Source organism: Spea bombifrons, chromosome 8 (assembly GCF_027358695.1).
Source record: "Spea bombifrons isolate aSpeBom1 chromosome 8, aSpeBom1.2.pri, whole genome shotgun sequence".
Classification (NCBI taxonomy): domain Eukaryota; kingdom Metazoa; phylum Chordata; class Amphibia; order Anura; family Pelobatidae; genus Spea; species Spea bombifrons.
In genome coordinates, this window is record NC_071094.1 from 28753504 (window position 1) to 28777809 (window position 24306).

General features: G+C 37.2%; 1 protein-coding gene across 3 annotated transcripts in view; it reads right to left on the reverse strand.

The window, feature by feature from the left end:
* Nucleotides 1-24306, reverse strand: part of GRIA3 (glutamate ionotropic receptor AMPA type subunit 3) — a 109223-nt gene that overhangs the window by 42564 nt on the left and 42353 nt on the right. For all 3 annotated transcript variants that reach the window (XR_008355311.1, XM_053474235.1, XM_053474236.1), the window contains exon 4: nucleotides 519-706. Coding sequence is in view for 2 of the 3 variants with exons in the window: in XM_053474235.1 (XP_053330210.1) it covers nucleotides 519-706 (188 nt within the window). In the remaining variant the exon portion in view is untranslated. The remainder of the gene's footprint in view (nucleotides 1-518; nucleotides 707-24306) is intronic.

Below are 24306 nucleotides of genomic sequence, written 5' to 3' on the forward strand. Positions count from 1 at the left end.
CCTAACCAATCCTCCTAAGTGACCAACAACCTCTACAGGTCACCCGGACCCTCAAATTAATCAATATGCGAGTTGCCTGCTTTTGTTTTTTTTTTTTTAACTTGCATACCCTTCTATCTCCTGCTTGTATGTGATGTTTGTTTATATGAGTTGGACTTTTGTCCAACTTATGCATGTTTGGTGCTGCAAACTCACATTTTAGCTAAGTTGCAAGCCCTCACACTTAAATGAATAGGCTTGACTATATCTGTGAATCTGTGACAACAGGGTTGGACACACACCGATTACACGTTTTTTGCATATATAGCTATTACTATTGAAATAAATGCGTAACACTGAAAGGCATCCAGTATTTATTTTTCTAACAGATCCACATTTCCAAATCATACATGCAACAAACAAATACAACAGGCATTAAAACTGAACACAGTTCAGGGACTATGTCTATGTTTTATTATAAATGTATTCAGTTCTCCGGTCTAACACAATAAAAATGAAATGTAACTTTTTTTATATACCTGTTCCAAAATCGTGTTTATTCGCTCAACTTCGCAGTCTATCACAAATCTTTTTTCCTGACGTCTATCCATTTCTTCGATGATGCGTTTAAACTCTTGAACATCTTTTATATTCCCCACTGATCTGGCTGTCACTTGCCAGTTGTTCTGTACGGCTGCTTCCATAATGGCCTGAAGAATGGAAAATCCTGAAGAAATAAAATGACACAATCAGTTTCTTTATTGTTGAGAATATGAAAAGAGCACTTTCAAATCAAAAACATTATTGCAAAATGGTTTTCTGGGAGCGTCTATCACGCAGACACACCAGTTCCCTGCTCTCATTCATTGACCTGCAATCTTCCCCACATTATAGCACAAAATAACTGATGCCAAATGTATTTTCTATTTTTTCTTGATGAATAATAAGATGAAATAGCATATACTGCTGTGTATGTGAGCATACATAAACAGATGAATAACAGTGCAAACATATTGTGACATTATATAGTGTGAGCGTAAAAACAAAAAGCACACGCAATTATATACTTGCTGGCACATCTGCATATGGATATGTTATGAAGTTGTATTGTTAAAGAGTTTAACTGGGGTGTTAGGGCAATTACCATATTTTACCTTATAATTGTGCATAGCTGGACACTTCCCAGGACTGACTGCACAGAAAGTCCCCTCTCCTGTATGTCGTTTCAGAAATGTAAGGTAGGGCATGCTCCAATTACACTCAAAAGAGGGACTAGGCAGACTCTGGGTGGGAAGTTGGCGTGATCAAATACTGCTCCCCTCCTGGTGCACCTGGGATACACAACTTAACCCAGTGACTCCGGGTGAAACCTATCAAGTTCCTAGGTGTATTTAGCTTCTTCATGCCAAACATTGCAACTATGTTTTGCTCACATGTATGTGAGCTGGGTTAAGCCGATAACGAGGGGGTAAGAGACATCAGCCCCCTTCTCTTTTATGATTTGAAGAGTTGGGACCAACAGCTGTAGCTCTCGTCATGTGCATCTACCTGAGTCTGCAGCTAAAGACTGCAAGATACAATGGAAAGTAGTCAAGTCCTTGAAGACTGGTTTATCAGGTTAGATTTGGTCTTTTTGTGAGCTTACTGTCCAAGGTAGGCCAGTGTGTTTTAACTTTTTTTTTTTACAATGGGCCAAAATGTGTATTTAAGTCAGGGGTAGCTAACAGGTAAATAGAACCTCCCATGATTTGGTATCATCCAGGAAACCAAGGGGGAATCAAGAGTCAAGGAGTTGTAATTCAATTGTGGCTGAAGAGCTACTTATTGGTTTCCCTTATTCTAGAGGTGGAGGTGGCTCGACAGAAAAAAAATGGCAATCCAGCTCTTTGTAGAATCTCCTTTCTTTTCATAAAAAGAACATGCCATTAATCTTTCTCATGCTTCTTGCCACAATAGTAAGGGTGCTAGTTCAATCTCATTTACTCCAAAGCAACCCATATTCTGTAAGTACACTATATGGACAAAATGACACATATCTAATTATAAAATTAAGGTATTTCAATCAGACCCGTTGCCACAGGTGTATGGCATCAAGCATCAAGCTATGCAGTCTGCATTTACAAGCATTTGTGAAAAATGGGTCATTATGAAAAGCTCAGTGAATTCAAGCGTGATACTGTGATAGGATGCCACCTTTCCAATAAGTCAGTTTGTGAAATTTCATCCCTGCTAGATATTCCAAGCTGACTGTAAGTGGTATTATTGAAAAGTGCAAGTTATTAGGAACAGCAGCAACTCTGCCACAAAGGGGAAGACCACATAAAGTCACAGAACAGGGTCTCCAAGTGCTGAGGCGTATGTTGCATAAAAGTCCGCAACACTGAAGATTTCATAGACGACAAAGGGATTCTTTACAGTAAGGACAATAAAGGTATGGAATCCACTGCCAAGGGAGGTTGTGTTATCAAATACTTTAGATGCCTTCAAAAGGGGTCTGGATATTGTTTTAGAAAGGCATTGTTTTAGAAGCTTGATCCTCGGCCCATTACTTCCAGTGAAGGGAAATGTTTAGACATTTGGAAAATGCTATGTCCAAAATTTAGACATTTTGGAATGCAATGTCATAAAAGTCTGTGGTCAGGTGTCCCAATACTTTTGTCCATATAGTGTACCTCCCAGGTAATAGGGGTAGAGAGAGTATAGTGTTATTTTGGTTCTTTACAATGAAAGCCATATTTATTCATATTGACTTTAAGGGCACACATCACTTAAAGCAACACATCTACTTTTAGAATCAGGTGCTGGTAGCCAAAAGCCTTCTCCCTGGATTATACAATGCATCTGATTAATCACTACAGTTCATACTTTTTTTTTAAGAGCAGGACATGGTGCTCAATGATTCCAAAACATCCCTTGCAGCTGAAGTGTAATTATCTCGTAATTATCATAATCACTTGCTTCTATATATTGATATTGATTTGCTTGGTAAAAATATAAACAGAGATAATGAACTGCAAACACAGATAACTGTGCAGGGTCATTACTGAAATCATGCATAATGATAATCTACGGTTTAACTGGGACACAGGTAGCACTATACATTGTAAAATAACAAGTTAGGTATCACAAAGCAGATACTATATAGCAGATAAACTTATACACTGTAACTTTACCAATGTCAAACATTAGCACCTAAACATAAGACATTATATATCATTTCATGATCATGCTTGGACAAGGTTTTGTCCTCATATCACTGTTACATGGGTTCTTAATGTATACCCTTCAGGTTATAAGCCCCATTTAAGTCTGCGGCTCATTCAAGTCAATTAAAGATGCAATGTATCTTCGTGCATGGTGCTTGGGAGAATACAAGCACCAGAGCCGAATTTTGTTCCTTAGTCTGAAAATGAGGATCAATGGTTTTTGCTGACCATCGTTGGCTCTGAAAAAGGAAAGTGATGATCTTTCTAACAGGTCATAGACTTTTGGTGGACCTACCTGGGAATTTACAGATTATGGGGTAGGGTTTTTTTATTTTTGTTTTACCATCCCATACAAATAGGCAGAGATGAAGGAAGGGGATGAGCCACAGAGGGTTTTTAATACTTTTTAAACACCCTCAACCCAGTGGGCAGAGGTGAGGGTAAGGATGTCCCCAAAAGACTGACATCCGGGAACTGAATGGCAGTTGAGGGTAAGACAGTTTGAGATCTGTGCCTCCCACAGGGTACCTATGAACAGGAGGCTCGGACGTATATTTGGGCACTATACTGCCCCAGGTTTATTTACCTACACCCTGTCCCAGTGTGCACGGAGACGTATTTATTTAAATGTTTTTTTTTTGGGGGGGGGTGATTTAGATGTAATTAAACTTGTATGTCTTTGCCAAAACCTTGCAAAATTTAAAATCACAGGCACTTGAATGCTCATATAACCAAACTTTAAGTCAATAAGCCCAAATATCAGTGGAACTTAACTGGTTACCAAGCTACAGATTTATAACCCCATGATGTTTAGGTGGCTTCCAAATTTTTTTTCCTATGGTAGTATGAGGATCAATGGACTTGCTGGCACCTCTGTTTTTTTTCAAGGGTATACAAGGCCAGCTTGGTAATGATCTAAAACTCCCATGATACTGTTCTAATATATAATGAAAGATTCAATGACAATTTCATATACATTTGCTTAAAACAACCCTCTTGGCAGCCCTTATTACAAGACCTCATCATAATAAAATGCACAAAATGTATACAGCAATATGGCAACTAACATGTTAAAGCAGTTTTCACACAATTAAGCCCATTTCAACACTGAGAAGGATACAAAAATGTGAATTATGTTATTACTGCTTCAGCCGAGAATTGTATTCAGAATCTCTGTATCTAAAACCATGCTATTTCTACGCGGTAAGCAATTCTACCCTCAGGTCTTGTTTCCAATATTATGTTTATTATTACATTTCTCATGGACATGTCTTGCTAAACTCTCTATGAACAAAAAGATATCTTTATTTTCGCTCAGAAACTTCAATATTCACAAAGGCACGGAATACATATAGGGGAAAATGTGTAATTCAATCAAAAAGCAGAGTATATACCCTTTGTGATATACATATGCACTTATTAGACCAAAAACGAACATTCTAAAAAATTCAAACATAAATACAACTTAGACAATTTCATTAAAAAGAGGAAGCCACTCATAAAGGTATAAAGCACAGAATATATCAAGAACCGCACAGTAGCAGGGCCATAGCCGAATAATTCTCAGATTTTGTACACTTTCCATGACTTTCCTCTGGATCCTTTGTGCTGCTTATCAACAAAGTCATTGAATCCCACTACTGTTATTGAGTCCCATTAAAATACTCGCTACTTATGCATACCTCATCATGTGCGAATGTGTTGGCGTTAACAATTATAGAACTCTGTTTAAATAAACATAACCATAACTCCAGTTTTCGTGAATCGATTTCATTTTTCGAATTATAGAGGTACATACTGAAACTAAACAAATATTGCAACATAGAATGTTACCTACGGGAAAAGGGTCCTGATAATCAATCAGGAAAATGGATGGGCTAAATTACTTTCTACCAACATGAATCCAGTCTATAGGTAATGCTTAGGTTGGTATAAATAGATATATAGAATAGATAAAATAGATAAAAAAGATAAATCCTGGGATTTTTAGTACAACAAAGCTCCTTCTAGCTTTACTATACCAGTAGACAACTCTTGATCTCGAATGCTTTACAAACTGCATGAAGGTTAATAGAAATTCTGGGGGGGGGGTTGTACGTAAAAGAACATTTTAGAGTTTCACAAACATGTTTAAAAATATCACTACAATCATAGAATTTTCGAAATATTGCATTACACAGTGCTGATTTTGAGTGGTTTGAGGGTGCAATTTCCTACGCTCTTGTTCTTAAGAGCATTTCCTAATCGTTTTTTGTGTGTAGGAGGTTGCAGTGAGAAGCAACAGGAAGGGAAGAGCACTAAAGAAAATTATTCCACAGGCCTTAAATTTAATTTAAAATCTAGAAAACACTCTTTCACATTTTTATCATGGATGGTTTTTATAAATTGCTTAAAAATAATTTTGTTAAGGTACTGTTTTGGCATGAATTCAAGTACAGCAGATGGCCCTGCTCTGGGAATATGCAGAATGTGTATGGGATAATGTATGTGTTGATGCATGTATGGGAAAAGGTAAATATGTACTAAAACTGTACTACTGAGCAAAGGTTTTAGCCAGGTGTGAAAAAAGCTGTAAAGTAAGAATGATGTCAAAAATATGTTAATTTTCAACATTTTACAAAATGCAAAGTGAATGAACAGAAGACAATTCAATCAAATCAATATTTGGTGTGACCACCCTTTGCCTTAAAAATAGCATCACTTGTACACAGTCTTTTAAGGAACTCGGCAGGTGGGTTGGAGAAGAAACCACAATTCCTTTGTGGATTTAGGCAGCCTTAGTTGCTTCTTTTTTCTTCATGTACTACCAGACAGAATGAATGATATTGAGATCGGGGCTCTGCGGGGGCCATGCCACCACTTTCAGGGCACCTTTTTCATCTTTATGCTGAAGACGGTTCTTAATGACTTTGGCTGTATGTTTGTGGTCATTTCCCTGCTGCAGAATAAATGATGGTATTGCATGATGGATAAGATATCTGCCTGTACTTCTCAGCATCTAGGAGACCATTAATTCTGACCAAATCCCCAACTTCATTTGCAGAAATGCCACCCCAAATCTGCCAGTGCTGAACTGGTGGTACTGCTGGGCATCTTCTGATTGCTAAATGAAAGTAAATACATTGGCCGACCACTGCATCTACATTGGCTCTCTCTATACCAGTTCCAATAAAATCTTACCACTTACCATTCTAAGTTGGACCAGTGAACGACTATAAGAGAATTCTAGGTTTCTCAACTGCATCTAAACATAATTATCCTTCAGGGTAATGATCTCAAAAAGATTGCTGTAATGTTTTCTTTAACCTCTAACCTGAGATTCAATTCTTAAAATTACTAATAGGTAGATTAGACCCCCTAATAACTCAGCTGCTTAGCAACATCTTCTGTTTCATTTCTAAGTCTCAATATTCCTCAACAAATCTTCTTGTCTTGAAGGAAGTTCACAAACAAGATTTAGACTCTACAAATTGCAACAATACAATAATTGAATGCAAACGGTGGTATGTGAAAAACAAATTACCAGTGTATAAATACAAACCTACAAATGTATACATTAATCAAGTATGTAAAGAGAAAAAAGGGAAAAACAGAGGAAAAAAAAAACATAATCTTTTTTGTCAAACTCAAGCAAAACTTCTCAGCAGGGAAGATTTGAACAATAGTGCCAATCACTGCAGAAGCAAAGTTCATTTTTCACTTAACATGATGAATCTTTTGGTAATAGCTTCCTCTTCTACTACGCATACTATCTTAAAATGTTTTTAATGATGTCTATTAATTTTGTGCATTTTGCTTTTCTGAAATGTTAGTTTCTAGGTGACATTTAGCAATTCAAATTAATGAGTATTTAGGATAAAGTAAAAAAAAAACTATTGTAGGATAAATGTTCATAATATAATGTGTATATACATATGGAATATATTAATATATCTTGTTTTGTTCAGGTTCACAATGCCAAGTCTCTATGAACCCTAAAGACTCTTAATTACAAATAAAAAATACGATCCGCAAAGCGCCCATAAGTCCAAACTAACTTTGGTGTCTGAGTTTATAGCTCTCCATCATCAGGTCATGAAGGCTAGCAGATATATTATATATGTTTAAAAAGTCAAAAAAGTAGTATAAAAGTTAGTGAGCTATAGTCCTCAAAAAGGAACTGCTAATATAATTAGAATGCTGCCCAATTTAGACAAAATGTCTAATTAAAACACCAATTATCTCTCTAAAATGAACTATATTCATTAATCCTAACGAATGTAAACTATTCCTAATTGATATAATTTGATTTTGAGGGAAATGACAAATGGACCTTTCTGCTGTATTCATCTGCCATTAAAGTGATATGCTAGCAATGCCTGAATGACTCCTCGGTACCCAAAGTATATGAAAGGGAATCTTTGCGACATGCTAAAAATAATAACAGCGCTTATTTTAATAATAATATTTTAATAATAAGTCTGTGTGAGCATCAATGTGTATGTATGAGCATGTGTACATGCATGTGAGCATGAATGTGTATGTGTGTGTGTGTGCACAGATGTGTATGTGCAAGTCCTACTTGCCAACAGTCCCGAATTTGCCAGGAAACTCCCAGCATAAAAATACAGGCTGTATTGTGTTTAAAATGCGTATGTCTGAGAGACACACAACTTAAATGCAGGTAAATGAGCTCCAGATGCCCAGTATCCCAGTAGCCTGGAGCCCAATGCTTTGTTCCAGGACCCAGGAGGACCTGGTAAGTATAGTGTATCCTACAACATGCACTTACACTATACGTACCAGGTCCTCCTGGGTCCTGGAACAAAGCATTGGGCTCCAGGCTACTGGGTAAGGATACTGGGCATCTAGAGTTCATTTACCAGCATTTAAGTGCCTATGTGAGATACCGGGGGAGAGGCCAAATACGATAATGAATAAGAGGAATGATAGAGACACAAGAGAGAGCGATAACAAAATGAGGACAAAGAAGAGAGATAATGACAGTAGAAAGGCGAGATGGACAAAAAGGGGAAAGGTAATGAGAAATTTTGAGAAAGGGGAGATAAAAAGTGTGTTTGTGTTTTGAAAGCGTTTGTATGTTTAAACAAGTGAGTATGTGCATAAAAGTGCAAGTGTAAGCCAGGGTATTTGTTTGAGGGTAAGTGTATGTATGTGTTTCTGAGCAGAGATTTGTAAGACTAGTGTATACGTGTGTATTCTGACAGGCTGTACATTACTGTTTTGGGGCTAAAGGTTATAGAAATAATAAGGGCAGAGAGAAGAAATCAGACTCTGAGGAGACCACTGTGCGTGCATTCTGTGTGGATGCAGTCTGGGCAATTCCCGTGTCTGTGTGTTTGATCTGCGTGCTGGTGCAAATCCTGTGGGTGATTAACTTGTATGTTGGGTTAAGTCCGGTGGGTGAACTTTCAGAGGCTTTGGCTGTGTGTGTGTGTGTGTGTATATATATAGATATATATATATATATATATATATATATATTTACCCCCTTACTTTGGACCCTGTCCTCCCATGTGTGCCCCCCCCCCCCAAGTATGATTGCTGGAGACGCCGTTGTATGGTCTATGTCTTTATGAATATAAATAAAAAAGTATACTGAAATAATGACAAGAACAAAAACAATTTGTATTCTTCCATATACATGATTGCTGACTTTTCAGGGAGTAAGATCTGTGGACGGAGATGTTGTCACACTTTATTCTCTTTGTATGTCAGTGTCATTACAAAATATTGCACACTACAAGAGGGTATTCATTTGGAACTAGAGTCTTTCATTGGTTATCATGGGATTCTATGTCACTACTCTCCATCTCCATAACACCCAACAGGATATTTGTTAAAACAGTGCAGAAATTCTTCTATAATATAAACTATAAATATAATTGATATTCTAATATAACATTAAACACTGGTTTTAATCTTTCACAGTCATGGTGATTTTTATCATCTCTTTCCCACACTGTGCTGTATTTCTGCCGGTCTTTAAAAAAGTCCTGCACAAACACAATGGCTTTTTATCTTTCCCTCTACAAACCTCTACCCTCCAGGGGAACGACATAGCAAGTGTAGCATCAAAGTACTTTTCTACAGAGAGGAAACTGTTCCAGAAGCGCCATCTCTGGGGGATGATGTCAGATGGCATCACAGGCCAACGCTCTTCCAGGTTTAACTATTTATGTCTGATGATTTCTGTGACAACATCAAGCTCTATTTTTTATTTTTTAAACACTGTTGTATATACGGAGAATGCAGCAGTGAAAACCAATTGTTTACAGGGTGACAAAATGCCTTCACTTCTGTTTCCCATTGTTTCAACGTACAATGTAATGTAATTCTGAGAATTCCACCAGTTAATGAAATAATATCCACTTTAACCAACCTATGAATCACGAGTGGGGAAAAAAAACTAAAATCATTTCCTACAGCCTCATAAATAAAAAATAAAATTAATGAGGTAGTACTTTTCCCATGTTTTCTACATTTTTTAACACATCATTAACCCTTAGTTGTCCCATGGCGTAATGTCTGCATAGATTAATGTGCCTATGTCGTATTGAAGAGGTAGCAAAGTAAAGAGTTTTATAATGTCAGCGATGAAAAATACACTACGTGTGGCGCGCATGGCATGAGCTTTGAGCTCCTGAGCACATGTAGTGAACAAGCCACTAAAAGTAAACGTTCACTGCTTTCCAGATCAAGTGGTTTTGCAGACAATAAAATTAGCATTTTTATTGATCTAGCTTGCCAGCATTTAGGGAGCCTATATGTATTATTAGACTTTGTCTAAAAGTAACAAAATAACTTTTTCATTCTCTCAGCATTTTATAATTATTTGATTGAGAACGTGAGAAAAAATATTTGCGAGCCCTCAAGGCCTGTATTATTAAGTCAGTCCTCTTATTACCTAGCAAGGTTCATTTCTGTTTCATAAAGAAGATCAGATTATGTACACTTCACAATAATTAGGATACAAAGTGTACCGGCAAGTGAATTACCATGCAATACTAGACAAGTATTCTCGTTGCGATGTTTTAGTAATCACCATTATAGGCAGTACTGTTGCAGGAAAATTTAACCCCTTAATGACAAAGCCCGTACATGTACGGGCTCAAAATGCATTGTTTTCAATGGGTTTAGGAACCGCCCATTGTCCTTTAGGGGTTAAAAAGCTTTTTTGTTATAAATAACTACTCTTGCTGAGATGTACTAATCTAGGATATCACTTTTAGCCCCCTAGGGCCACATATAAGCTTGGTATTTAGGATAATACCTAGAATAATTATAAAGTCAGAATTCTAAAAAATAGAGTATCAGATCGTATGGGAATTACTTGTTTTTAATTAGTGTGCATTCAAACATCTAATATTAATGTCTGGGAACTTTCTCAGTATCCTTGCCCAGAGGGCTGTCCCACGCTCATATGGGAGCTTGGATAGAGAGGGAGCCAACTGGGATGAAGGGCACACTGAGACATGGCTAACTGTTGGGAGGTAGGGATGGTTTGGGGAGTTGGCAAAATGGCCAGTATGTGGCTGGAACCAAATGCCACTCTCCTGAACCCAGAGATTACAGGACTACATCAGAGTGCTGGTAAGATGCTTAAAATTCAATAGCCTGTTAGATAGATCTTAAAGAGATCCTAGTCCTGAGTTCCTAGTCCTACAGTAAAATTGTTATGCCTTATAAACCATGCATCATGGAGGGCTGTATCATGGGTTGGACACCAACTGCCAAAGCAGAATCATTTTTACTTTACTGAGAGGGTGATAGATACATGGCACAGCCTCCCATTAACAGTGGTGGAGGTTAATACAGTAAGGGAATTTAAAGTTGGATAAGTATACTTAGTCTAAGATCAAGGACCCAATTGAGGTTTTAGTCTTTATAGCAAAAACATGGGCAGACTAGATGAGCCAAATGGTTCTTCTTTGACATCAAATTCTATGCTTAATTAATGCAACACATAAAGCAAAAAGCATATATACAATTTGAAGCTTTTCATAGGGTGCGTTAGTTGCTCATCAAACATAGACAACCATTAGGTGTTTATAAGAATACTTCATGCAGCTGTAGGTAAAACGAGATGATATTATGGACCACATTGAAGCATTTATATAAAAGACAGTTACTCTTAGTATATACTGGTTAGAGGTCAACACAGAGATAGATACAATTAAGTTTAAATGAGCAGTGCCTGTGGCAAATCACATTTAATAAGTTTTGCTTGATGTATTTTTGATGAAACGTGAACTTGACATTTGTGATTTAAGGTATCCTTTAAGCGAACAGCGATTCGGCAGACAGGAGTTATTGAAGTGAGTCCCACCACTTAAATAAGCACCATGTTTTAAAAAAAGGCATTGTACCGTGTAAAGTAGAACGGCACTAGAAGAACTGGACTGCTATTTATATCATGTACGGAGAAATTCAGCACTTAATAAGTAGACCATCTTCGGGTCTCAAGTCCCCGTGACCCTTATTTCCAGGAGGCTAGAATATGCTTGATGTATTTATATGTGTATGCCAGTACAATAAACTACTTATTTAAAATGGACGAAATGCCATAAAATAATGTTCTTCACTAATGTTTTAAAAAGTCACAGATATGCATAGAAAATTGCAAATATTTCATAACAGCGCTTGAAAAGGTAGTATAATAATTAATTATTAGTTATAATTAATACAAAGCAACATTATATATATACTAATGAAGTGGCTCAAATTCTATCTAAATATTGACATTTTAATAATTCACCATAAAGAATCTACTTGCAGCACCACACATCATCGCTAAGCATTGTCACCTGTATTTAAGCAGGGAAAAGTGATATACCAGTGGGAAAGCACAAATAAATATTAATACAAGAACAAAATCTTCTTGGAGTGGAATATAGTGCAGATATGTTCTGTCTCTTAGGTGACAGGCGAGAGAATGACAGCATTTTCTATTATGGGCTTTGTACCACCCATTATTAATAATTCTCCCTTCTGGCCTTATGATTTTCTGTAAAATAAGATTGATTGTTCTTAAAAGGATAAAGTCTGTTATTGTTATGGGTGGGGAGGGGGTAGACAGGGCAACATACATTTACAAAGCCTATTATTTGCAATGTGAAAATGACCCATAGGCACAAGTGTAGGAGATTATTCATTGGATGGCACAGATGGAGATTTCATTATTAAGAGACATGAACATTATTCGAACGAAATATGTTGCAATATGCAGGAGTTCCAGATCAATCAAAATTTTAAACTGTAAAGCTGACACTTAGAAAGAAAGCGTTACCTATTATCACAGGAGAATTTAAAAAAAAAACAAAAAAAAAACTCTAAATGTGTTTTTTAAAGTGTGTTTTTGTTCCATCTTCTCTACCCATGGGCCATGTAAGATTCTACCCACTTCCTTCAGTGCATGGGATACGACTTGGCAGCATTTAAAAAGTATAAGCTCTACTTTTACTTGATGAGAATGTATGTCATAGTACAAGAGGCATAACCCCAGAAAAAGAATAAAAGAATATCAAATTTGAATTAAAAAATGTTTTTTTCTTTTTTCTCCCGAAAACCATTGCCCAAATTCCACTCTGTCCAATTCAAAAGTGAAGAGCCAATAGCCCAATCCTCTGCACATATCTTCAAATCCCACAAACGCACCCTCACACACATCATACAAGATTCTGAAAGAATACCATTGTCCCATTTTCTCTCTGAATCTAAAAAAAAAGTTGGATTGTTAGAAACAGATCAAATGATTTTTTTTTCACTGCAGCAATAAAACCATGTAGGCTATTTATTTGTAAAACCAAGACACATGAGCACCAGTCGATAATTAGATGGACCTACAGACTAAAAGCATGATTCGTTGTGATATAGGATACATGCCAAACCAATCGAGGCAAATAACATTACCATTGCAGCACATATCACCTCTCTGACATTGTTTATTTTTTAGACTCTGCAAAAACCTCCTTTTTAAATATAAAAAGAGAACTCAATGCACTTTATATCCCAACAGAGAAGCACACAACAGTAATTGGGCTCTTTGTTTTTGCTATCCGTCTCTGCTTTGTCTTTTTACCAACACTGAATTTCTAATATATTAAATGTGCCCACTGGTCTACTTCCTTTCGTTTAACTTGATGTATAATACTGGGGGGAAAGCAACATGTTTAAAGTCACATACAGCAATGTAAGTGCTAAGTATTGAATATAAACCAACAAGGTAAGAGGCTAAATGAAGCCCAGAACGGTTTAGCACGTGGCCACCACAATTCATTTCCACCTTATTTTATCAGATAAAATTTGGCTTTCCCTTCCCTTTTACCATGCAAGCAGAACTGTCTTTTTTAACCCTTTCTAATCTTTTCAGCTTGTCATGCATTAGGTAAGCTGTGCATCTTAGGGGCACGGCTAGCCCCCAAAAAGACTAGATGGAGGAACGAGTGGAAGCTGTGCAACGGTGGCCAGAACCAAATGCCATTACCCACATGAGATTTATCATAATGACCCACAGGCCTGGCAATCAGCTCTGACTTCTGAAGCCTCCAGGTAAAATCCAGAGAGTTATCAGGCACAGCCCCTGCACTGCAAGGTAGCACGTTTTACTTACACTGGACTTCATCCTATTCATCAACTGTTGGTGACACAGCAGACAAAACTTTTGTATTAATGGTTGGCCATCCATTACCACGTGCCACACTGCATTGTGCACAGAGACAAATGTATTTGTGTCACTCACGCAGCCAACTGAGTGCTTTAGTGTGCAGACGCCTACTGGATACATGCTGCATGCTGCAATGGTGTCACCTAGTAATGTAAGACTGTAGGGTTCAGCAACATGCATCCGTTGGATGGCCAAACATGTAAATAATTAGCTGCTGTCATTAAATTACCAAGGCTGATTCTTATCCTCAGTCTGTTCCTGGGCTAGCTCCAAAAAAACTTGAACAGGACGAGGAGAACCTAGGTGGGGAGTAGGTGGAACATCTGTCCTCCACCAGGGGGTTAAACACACTGACTCAGAAGCCCGGTAATCAGCTTTGGCATGAATGACATTTGTACCCTACATAAAATGTACAAAAATGTGGACGCAATTTTTTTTTTTATCAGTTTCTGAGAGGCAGCTAAATATTGGAAAAGATCCATCAATGTAATACTGAAAAAAAGAATTGTGTAATGTGTTTGTTGCATACATTCTCAGTCCTTTGAGACCTAATAAGTAGGATGCCAACCAATTTTACCAACTTAGGTCAGAAGACAATAGAGAAACTGAAAACAGCTTCCTACTTAAGTGAAAATATTTTCCCCTTGGGCATAATTTGTACTGTACTGTATGTCCTTGGAATACAGGAACAGGAATATTCCATACAATTAAAAAATCACATATATAGTTAGTAAAAGGTAAATGATTATTATATGAACACTAACTTAAGCAATTTATTCATTATTTTTATCCAAACTATTTTTCAAGAGTTTGTGAGACAAAAATCTATTATACATTTACATCAGCCTTCTCATAGTTCACAGTACTAGAGAAGGCCATAACCACATTGCATCTTTTGTATGATGTACAGAGTAACACAGTGATTGGAAGAATTTGTGTGAAAAATTTTAGAAAAATTAAAAGAAAAAAAGGCAAAAGTGATGTACATACACCAACCAATACATATATACGTACAAAACATGCTGGATATAAGCAAACACTTCTGCATTGCATACAAACTAGTACACATATTTGTATATATATTTATACCTTTTTGAGATGAAATGTATGTACACTTCAACAAACTAAAGTGAATTGAGATGTGCAACCATAAACGTTCTTTAAAAACATTGGGACAGGAGGTACATTAGAAAAACCTCTAAGAAATGATGGAAAATTATTAAAAGCTTCAGTTTTCCAAGAAAAGTTCCATTATATCTTCAATACACTTTTGTGAAGCAGAGCTAACCAAGTAAAACCGCAAATAGCCTCGGAGGAATTGAAACGGAAAACACTTTCTGAAGACACAAAATCTACAAAGGAAATATCTATACTGTATAACGAATGACAAGAAAAAAAAGAACACACTGGCAAATCACACAGACTGGGATTAAATTTGGGCCCCAGCGCTTTAAAGTCAGTGCCACAGGTGGCCGCACACTAAAGAAGGAGGTTGGCTGCATGAGCGCCATTTTGCTCAGTGTGTCCAATGGGCTGTATGTGATACACAAGTTTATGTTCCAGTTCTGGCCATGAATTATTTTTGCTTGCTATATATGATTAGAAAAAAAAATTAAATTCATCTTCTGTAGTAGTGACACCATCTATCAAGCCTACGTGAATTATAAGACAGGAAATAAATGGTAAGTGAGAGGCAGAGCAACTTTAAGATCTTATTGAGCTAAAAGTCAAAAATGCTCTCATCTTTATTAAATCAAATTGAAAAACTGTGTCAGGAACATGCACGGAATAGGAAAATCAAATATTTCAAGCTTCCATTTTTTTCTTGACCACATTCCAAGCTTAATTGTTTTTATTATAATTGTGTTGATTTTCCCATTGTAAAACTGATTAAAAATCAACATTAAAGCAATTAATAAACCAGCAAAAATCTGGCACACATGGCTCATAAATCCTGGTAGATGCAGTTGAAATTATCCCTCGCTTCTCTTCTCTATGATTAACAAACTTAGTTACATCCAGAGAGATGATGCTTTTTCGTGAAGGGAAATGAATGGGGGCCTAATTAAATCTCCTGTACTATTCAGGGGAAAAAGATTTTTGTTCCAATAATTTAAGTGTGTTTGAAGTTTCACACAATGAACTTTGGCTATTAACGATCTGTCCTTTTTAGAGGTCCGCTATAGCTCAAAACATTCTGTTTCTCTGCTAATGGCCTTTTCGCTCTCTGCTTTTGCCCGTAGGGTGATTTTTACAGTACAGTATGCGCATTACATGATTTATATCTGCAGCCCATGTAACAGAACTATGTTGTGGTGGCTTTAACGTTGGCGTTTGGCGTAGCTTAGCGAACTGAGTGCTAGGCACAGCAAAAATAACAAAAATATAGGAAAAGAAAGTACAGACTCTATGATGATCAGGTTGTGTCTACTTGGAAGTAAGATAGTTGATACAGATGCTAAAGACCTACTTTTGCAATGCAATCAACATGCAGAGAAAAGTCAAAGAAGAAGTGCTTGACTTGGAAGAAAGTTACACAGGGTAAAGAAAAAAAGGCTATGGTGTAGATCAGTCAGTAGGTTAGCAATAGATTGACTTACAGTATAGGGGGTAGAACGATGAGGCCTTAACAAGAGGTATTATACGGAAACCACAGAGAAAGAAGAATGGACCAGTGTGATGGGGAGATAATGAGGTCAATTGGGAGGCAGAAACATTCAAACAGAATTTGGTGGCAGATAAGAACCCATCCAATATATGCATGTTCTCTTGCTCGAGAATCCGCATTGCCCGTGCGTTGGATGACAGTGTTTCTAGCTACTCTAGAACCTAAACAGTTAAACAGAAGACCTAAGTGGACTAGCAAAGTGCTGATGTGTTTGTTATTGATGGCACCAATCAGTTACAGTGAGTGAGCTTCTTTCTTCAGGGCATGTGTTCCATCTGAGTTATTGCAGAGGGGGATGAGTAGAAAACCACATCTAAGAAAATTTAAGATTGCATTTTCCTGTACATAATCTGCAGTATGAATGAAGACTACGATATAAAATGATCCATACGTTTTAACAAATGTTATAACAAGATGGGCAAGTCTAATATTTTGGTTACTATGATTATATTATGCTGCTACCCTTAAAGGTTATGTTCCACGTAGACAAAACACTGACTGCATTTTCTAGTATATTGAACAAAAAAAATAGTAGATATGTAAAGATTTAACACTTTAAAAGAACAAATAAACTTTTTTATGCTTTTTTGGTTTCTATGGAAGCAACCTACTGAATATGTTTGTGTCACATGACAATTGTTCCTGGCAAAACTTATGAATAAAATGTTCATGATTAAATGTGTGTTTCAGTGCAGGAGGGCATGTGTGTGGTGAATGAGAGTGTGTGTATGTAAATGCAGATTGGGGGCTGATACAGACTGGGGGCCACTCGGCTGTACTTTTTTCTGGGAATTGTTTGTGCATTCAACAGTGCAAGGAATTATGTTTCTGTTACTGCTTTCACTTACACAATTCTCCACAGAGTTCTCTAGTGTCTAATATAGGGCTGCCCACGTTTTTTTCTGCAGTGGGCTACTTCATTAGAAATATATGTGTTCTGTTATTTTTCTTCTTTTTTTTGTTCCTTCTCCCTGTGTCTTCATTTCCCAGGGCAACTTCCGCAAAAGGGCGGAGGCTCCGGGCACACCCCTTCCTTCGATTGGAGGAATGGTAGGGAGACATATCTGGCACACACTTCACCCCTTGTGCTATGCTTCCCACCCAATCTTTCCCTACTATTGAGAGCACCCAGGTGGGGTGCAAAACCTTCCCCCAAATAGGCCGGGCTCTGGTTGGAGTTGAGGTTACATCTGCAAACCTTACGCAGGCCGCACATCGATGTACGGCTGGTCTAATGGAACATCAACCTAGCTTGATTTTGGAAATGAGTGAACACTCACTGTAATACAGAGAAATGGAAGCACAGAGTTAGATGGCAGATAAGAACCATTTGGCCCACCTAGTCTGCCCATTATTTTCTTATGTAGAGACCCAGACCTTAATCAGTTCTTGATCTTCAATCATATGCATTTTTAAATTCCCGTACTGTATACTGTATTAGCCTCATCACTTCTGATGGGATATTGCTCCATTCATCTACCACCCTCTCAGTGAAGATAAACTCCCTTACATTACATCTAAACAATTGACCCCCTAGTTTTAGACTATGGTCTCCTTCCTATCTGAAATAAACGTCCTTTCTGTGAGTTATTTAAATGTTTCTATCTCATCTCTCCTCTCTCTTCTTTCCTGCAAGCTATACAGATTAATATCCCTTAGTCATTCATTTTATCCTGCAAACCGTTACCGTTTTAGCTGTCCTCCACTGAACTCTCTCCAAACTCTCAAGAACAGTAAACATTACTCTAGGTGAGATATGACCAGACATATGTGAAATGGTAGAACCTCATCTCTCTTTCTGCTACTAATGCCTCAAGCTATACACTACAACACACAGTACTGCATTGTCTGCTTACCTTCTCTTCTGCTGTCATTGACAGAACGGTGCCATATTTTGCCTTGGGGTGTTTACATCCCAAGTGTATTATTTTACATTTATCAACATTAAACTGCAACTGCCAAACTCTTGACCATTCTTATAGTTGTGTAAATCCCTTGCCTTATTTTACCATGGATGTTTTCCCTGCTGCAAACCTTTGTATCATCTGCAAAAGACATTCCTAACTATTTAGATCTTTTGTACTATCGCTAATAAAGTAACATTTGTGACAAACGTAAAGAAAAAAATAAGGCAAACCTACCCAGCATTCAGACATTGATCTTAAAAAAGAAGGCTCAGAGACTGATAATTACATACAAAATTGATTTATTGACCTATCGTGTGCTCTTGTCGGAACAGCTATACATAGAGGTGACTTCTATAGTAAGATAACCAGGCAAAAAAGACAATAATATTCAAGTTAATGTTATAGAGGCTTATCTAAATGTTCAAGGGTATTTAATAAGTTAAACTGACATTGAAAACAAAATACGTTGGTTGCAATTATCAATCAATGTCCATGGGGTGGAATTCTAAATAAACAGATAAAGCTACATAATAAGTACCTAAGTATACACTGATCAGCCATAAGATTATGACCACCTGCCTAATATTGTGTAGGTCCCCTTTTGCCGCCACAACAGTCCTGAGCCGTTGAGGCATGGACTTCTGTAGACCTCTGAAGGTGTGCTGTAGTATTTGGCACTGAGATGTTAGCAGCAGATCCCTGTAAGTTGCACGGTGGGGTCTCCATGGATCGGACTTGTTTGTCCAGCACATCCCAAAGATGCTCAATTGGGTTGCGATCTGGGGAATTTGGAGGCCAAGTTAACACCTTGAAGTGTTGTCTTCCTCATGTCATTCCTGAACCATTCTGTGCTTTGTGGAAGGGCACATTATCCTACATAATACCACTGCTTTCATCAGCCGAAAGAGGTCAGCATGGGCACCCTGACTAGTCAACAAACTGCGATGCACTTTGTATATGACACTTTTCTATGAGAACCAGCATTAACTTTTTTAAGCAATTTGAGCTATAGTAGCTTTTCTGTTGGATTTGACCACATGGGCCAGCCTTTCCCCCCCATGTGCATCAATGACCTCCCATGACCCTGTGGCTCATCGCTTTTTTTTCCTTGGACCATTTTTGATAGGTACTGAACACTGCAGCCTGGAAACACCCCACAACAGCAGCAGTTTTTGAGATGCTCTAACCCAGTCGTCCAGCCATCACAACTTGGCGCTTGTCAAAGTCGCTCGGATTCCTTACACTTGCCCGTTTTTTTCTGCTTCTAACACGTCAACTTTAAGAATGAAATATTCACTTGCTGCCTAATATATCCGACCCACAGAAAGTTGCCATAATAACAAGATTATCAGTGTTATTCCCTTCACCTCTTAGTGGTCATGATGTTCTGGCTGATCTGTGTATATTATGTTGTTATAGCAATGTACAGTTGTGCCTACAATTGCATGCAATTGTGATCAGGAAAGGCTTGATTATATTTATCCCAATTCGCAAGCTCAGGCAACTGGCCATTTATACCATGATGCAAAATAAGTTGAACTAATAATGCACAACCGTACAAAATTTAATGAATTGAAAGCCAATAAAGAGTGAACAGAAAGGTCCAGTCTGTGTGTAAATAATAAGTAATAAGTACGTGTAGAGAAATTCCTGAAAGGAATGTTTATGCAAGTAACATCAAGTGTTACACTGAGTCCAGAGCTGTTTCCGGATACAATAAACAATGTTCGGAAAGTAATAGTGTATACAAATGCTATACAATATTGCCTGCTGATATAGAACTGCCAGTTCATCAGCAGACAATATTGTATACAATACAATATTGTATAGCATTTGTATACACAATTACTTTGCAACAAACTATATTGCCGCACATTTCCAAATATTGTTTATTGTATCAGCTCTGAACACTTGATGTTACTTGCATAAACCTTTATATCCATGGCTATTTATATTTGACTATATTAACCCCTTACATGCTAAAGCACTGTTTGATTGCTTTTGCCTGATTTGCTGTTTTTTTTGGTTATCTCATTATCATATCATTTTTCTATATGCTAAAGCACTGTTTGGTTTTCTTGTTTTCCTCACTATATCTGTGAAATAATTGACGTAGAAGGTAATTACGTAATTTTTTCATTTTTTTGACTTTTTTTGAAGTGAGTTTGATTACTTCTGTCTGAACTCCATTTTTATTTTCACAACAAATTTAAAATACCATCGCTCCTGGTTCTGCAGTATTTGTTTACAAATACCCATTCCTCAGTGTGTGTAAACAATGTCTTATCTCATTGAGACTTGTGGCACACTGGTTGTGATTTCGGCATAACAAGTAATACCTAGAAAACATAGTCCTATGTCTATATTAATGTAACAGAGAATCTTTATCGGTAATCTGTCACTACCATTGAACGAGTTCTATAATTAAATCTGTTAATAATTAATCATTTGTTCCTGAAGATTGTTTAAATATTGATCTGCTTGCACTCCATTATTAGGATGCAAAGAAGATCTGCGCAGAAAAGCTGTATCCGTTTTTATTGTCTAGCTCATGTCCAGTGACCATTCTCTGCTTCTTTAGACAGTATCCACACAATTTCTGAATTTTTGAAATATTGTCTACTATACTGGTGAAGAAGTCTAACATTTACCAGCCACACGTTGTTCCGTAAGTTAGTTTAAGCAGAAGAATAATTGAGTCACAGTGCACTAAAAACGCAGCGAGTTTGATTTTGGTCCATCTTTATGGCTTTGATTCTTTTTCTCATTCTGGCTAGAAGCCCAGAAAATTGTGGATGGCATATGGATACGAGAATGCTGTATTACTAACACATTTTATTACATTTTCTATCTTTTTTTATATATATATATATATATATATATAAATAACCTTTTGAATTGGTTGCGGAAATTGTGGTTATTTCCTACCCATTGTATAAAAAAAACAAGACTAGGCATCACTCAGACTGCACTGCACTCAGATTTCCATTCCTAAGGCACAGCACCTAAGTATGAAAACTTAAAGCCTTATTCATGCAAGAAGATAAGCTGACGTTGGTTAACAATAGTGATGTGAATTACCTTATAGACTACGCTGAACCCTTGGGGCATAACAAGGTGATTTTTTAAAGAACTAGCGAAGCAGGAACAAAAATATTGAAATAGCTTTCTCCTTGCAAGTGTCTGGCCAATTAGTCAGCGTGCAACTTGGTCGAGCCCCTTGATTATCATTTGTTCATTATCACTAGTTGGCTAGCAGTGGAATATACAGGGAGCTAGGGACTGCTGTTGAATTAGAAATGATTTGAGCCACATTCAAACACTACAAGAAGCCATATAAGCTAACAGATGAAATGTAAAATGCATCAAAGAAATATCAACATCACAATATGTTATTTGGGAAATTGAATGCCAGCCACTTGCAACTCCGGCTGTAGCATTAATCTGTACAAATGCTAGCAGCAACATTTAAACATTCTTTGAATATTTTCCCTGCATGCCTGACCACCCAGCTGGTAATTCTGTGTGCAAAATGTTCTACAATATCAATTTAAATTGGATGCTTTAAGTGCTTACCTAAGGGAATTTTATTGTAAAAGTTACTATGGTATATATTATTTCTATACACACATACACGCATGCATACACTCAATTTGAAATATATAATATCTTCTGCAATTAATATTTTATGGTGCAATTTTAATTCACGTGGTAAAAAAACAGCAAAATCAGCCATCTTTTGTTATACGTTTCAAAATGGTTAACATGACTGTTGTCTTGTGTGACAATGTATCTTGTAAGAGCTGATCTTGGATAAGCCGTACCATTACTTGTATAAAAGGATAGTGCCAGATAAAATCTAGGGGCTCATACCCTTAGGGGCTACAGATGCCGGTGTTCCTCCCCTGGTGGAACCTTCACTAGCATCCCGGCTGTTGTGACCTACAATTCCCATGTACCAGCGGACCTTTGGCTCAAGCTCGATAGTTGGGACGGCAAGATAATCTATCACTGTGCATAAGATATACACGCATACACCCTGTATTTCTGGATTTATTCCCAAATAAGCTTTTAAACTGTTGAGCACTTGTCACCGTGATATAAAATGCACAGTTAAAAACAATAACCATGCTACTTGATGTTGACACAATATTAATTAACACTTTTAGTTGATGTCACTTAATTAGACATCCCCTTTGTTTCGCATGGCAGGATTCTGTTAAACAATGTCAAGATACAGCCAAAGTTAATTCAAGAAAACTGGAAGGCATTGTGACTTCCATTTGACATTACATACTATTATATTAATGTCTGTAATAATAAGAAACAGTCAGTGAGAAAAAACATGTATAAACCCATACAGTATATAGAAGGTGCTTTCTATTCCCATGGATAGTCTGTACAGAATTACACAGGAGATACAGAAGTATTTTTGCGTATTAAATAATCTGATAAACCATCAGAATTATCAGTAATCAGTGATTTGACTGGTTCATTTGGGTGATGCGGCCAAATATGAGTGATTTTTGGTGTTGAAACTTAATAGTGGGTCATGAGATGCCCAGATGCCCATCACTGGGTTGCTTCAAAGCGCTCAGTTTATAGCTTTGGATTTCTGGTCATTATTTTTTTATTGAAAATATGTATTTCCAGAACTACATAGTATGGACAACTATCTTCCAAGTTAAAAAATGCATTAAAGGAATATTAAAACAAGTTACGGCTGCCATTTTCATAGACCTAACTTACATAGATTCCCATTTTGAAAGCTTTGTTTGCAGTTTTAAAGAAGAAAGAAAGCCCAAATGCCCTTGGACCAGCTAAAACCAGGCCCATTCTAATCTTATGTAATCTCAGGCAACACCTGACAACCCTAGGCCTACTCAGTGCCCTTGAGTAACTATGAGTCTCATAATGTGGAGAACAATTGCAGAATCTAAAAGGTCTTGTGTGCCCTGAGCAAATTGATTCTGGGACCAAAGTTTTGGTGCAAAAGAATATGACTGAAAAACACTAACCTAAAAACTAGGGGTGATTTCCCAATACTGACCCATCAGAAGCGTCTCTATAACCGCTTAATTATATTTTTTATCTTAGTATTCTGTGGCCCTTTTCCAATGTATATCTACCTGGCACATGGGGAAAATGCCTAGTGGGCCATAAGCTCACAGGGGTTCATATTTACTGACGCGCTATAGTGTCAGTTCAGATTCTGCAGATATGCACGTCATTTGACAGATGCAGGCCTTAAAGTGCCAGGGCCACCGTGTCATCCCCAGCCTTGATGTACATAGATGTGGGCAAGCAAAAGATATATGACGTGATCCACGGGATGGGAACACAATCTTTATGCAAAGCTATTTGTTGGTTAAATATTTTTGGCCAATCAGAAAATAATAAATTATGCAGTATAGACATCTCATACAAATAAACTCTAATTACAATTGATGCACCGACTCCCACCACTTCTAGACATGGACCAGTTCATTCTATCAAGGTGCATTCAGCTCTTACACACGCCAACAGAAACTGCACTTTTACTGAAAGAAACTGCAGTAAATTGCTGTTGATTCATAGGAAAACACTTAATATGACTTGAGTCATTATGCTTCTATTCTTAAAAAAAATAACACAACAGTTTGTGTTATAGAGCTGATTGCTCAGTGTTGTTTATGCAAATGACATCATACAAAATACAAGAAAAGATACAGTTGAAGATTTGATGATTGTTGCGAGGAAATCAAAAGGAACCATTGGGTTTCTTATGCCTATTACTGGAAACACCTGTGTGTTTAACAACGAATATAACCCACTCGTATTTATTTTCTATATAACGCACTCTTATCTGGAGTGTCTAAAAGCATAAAATTATTTGAAAAA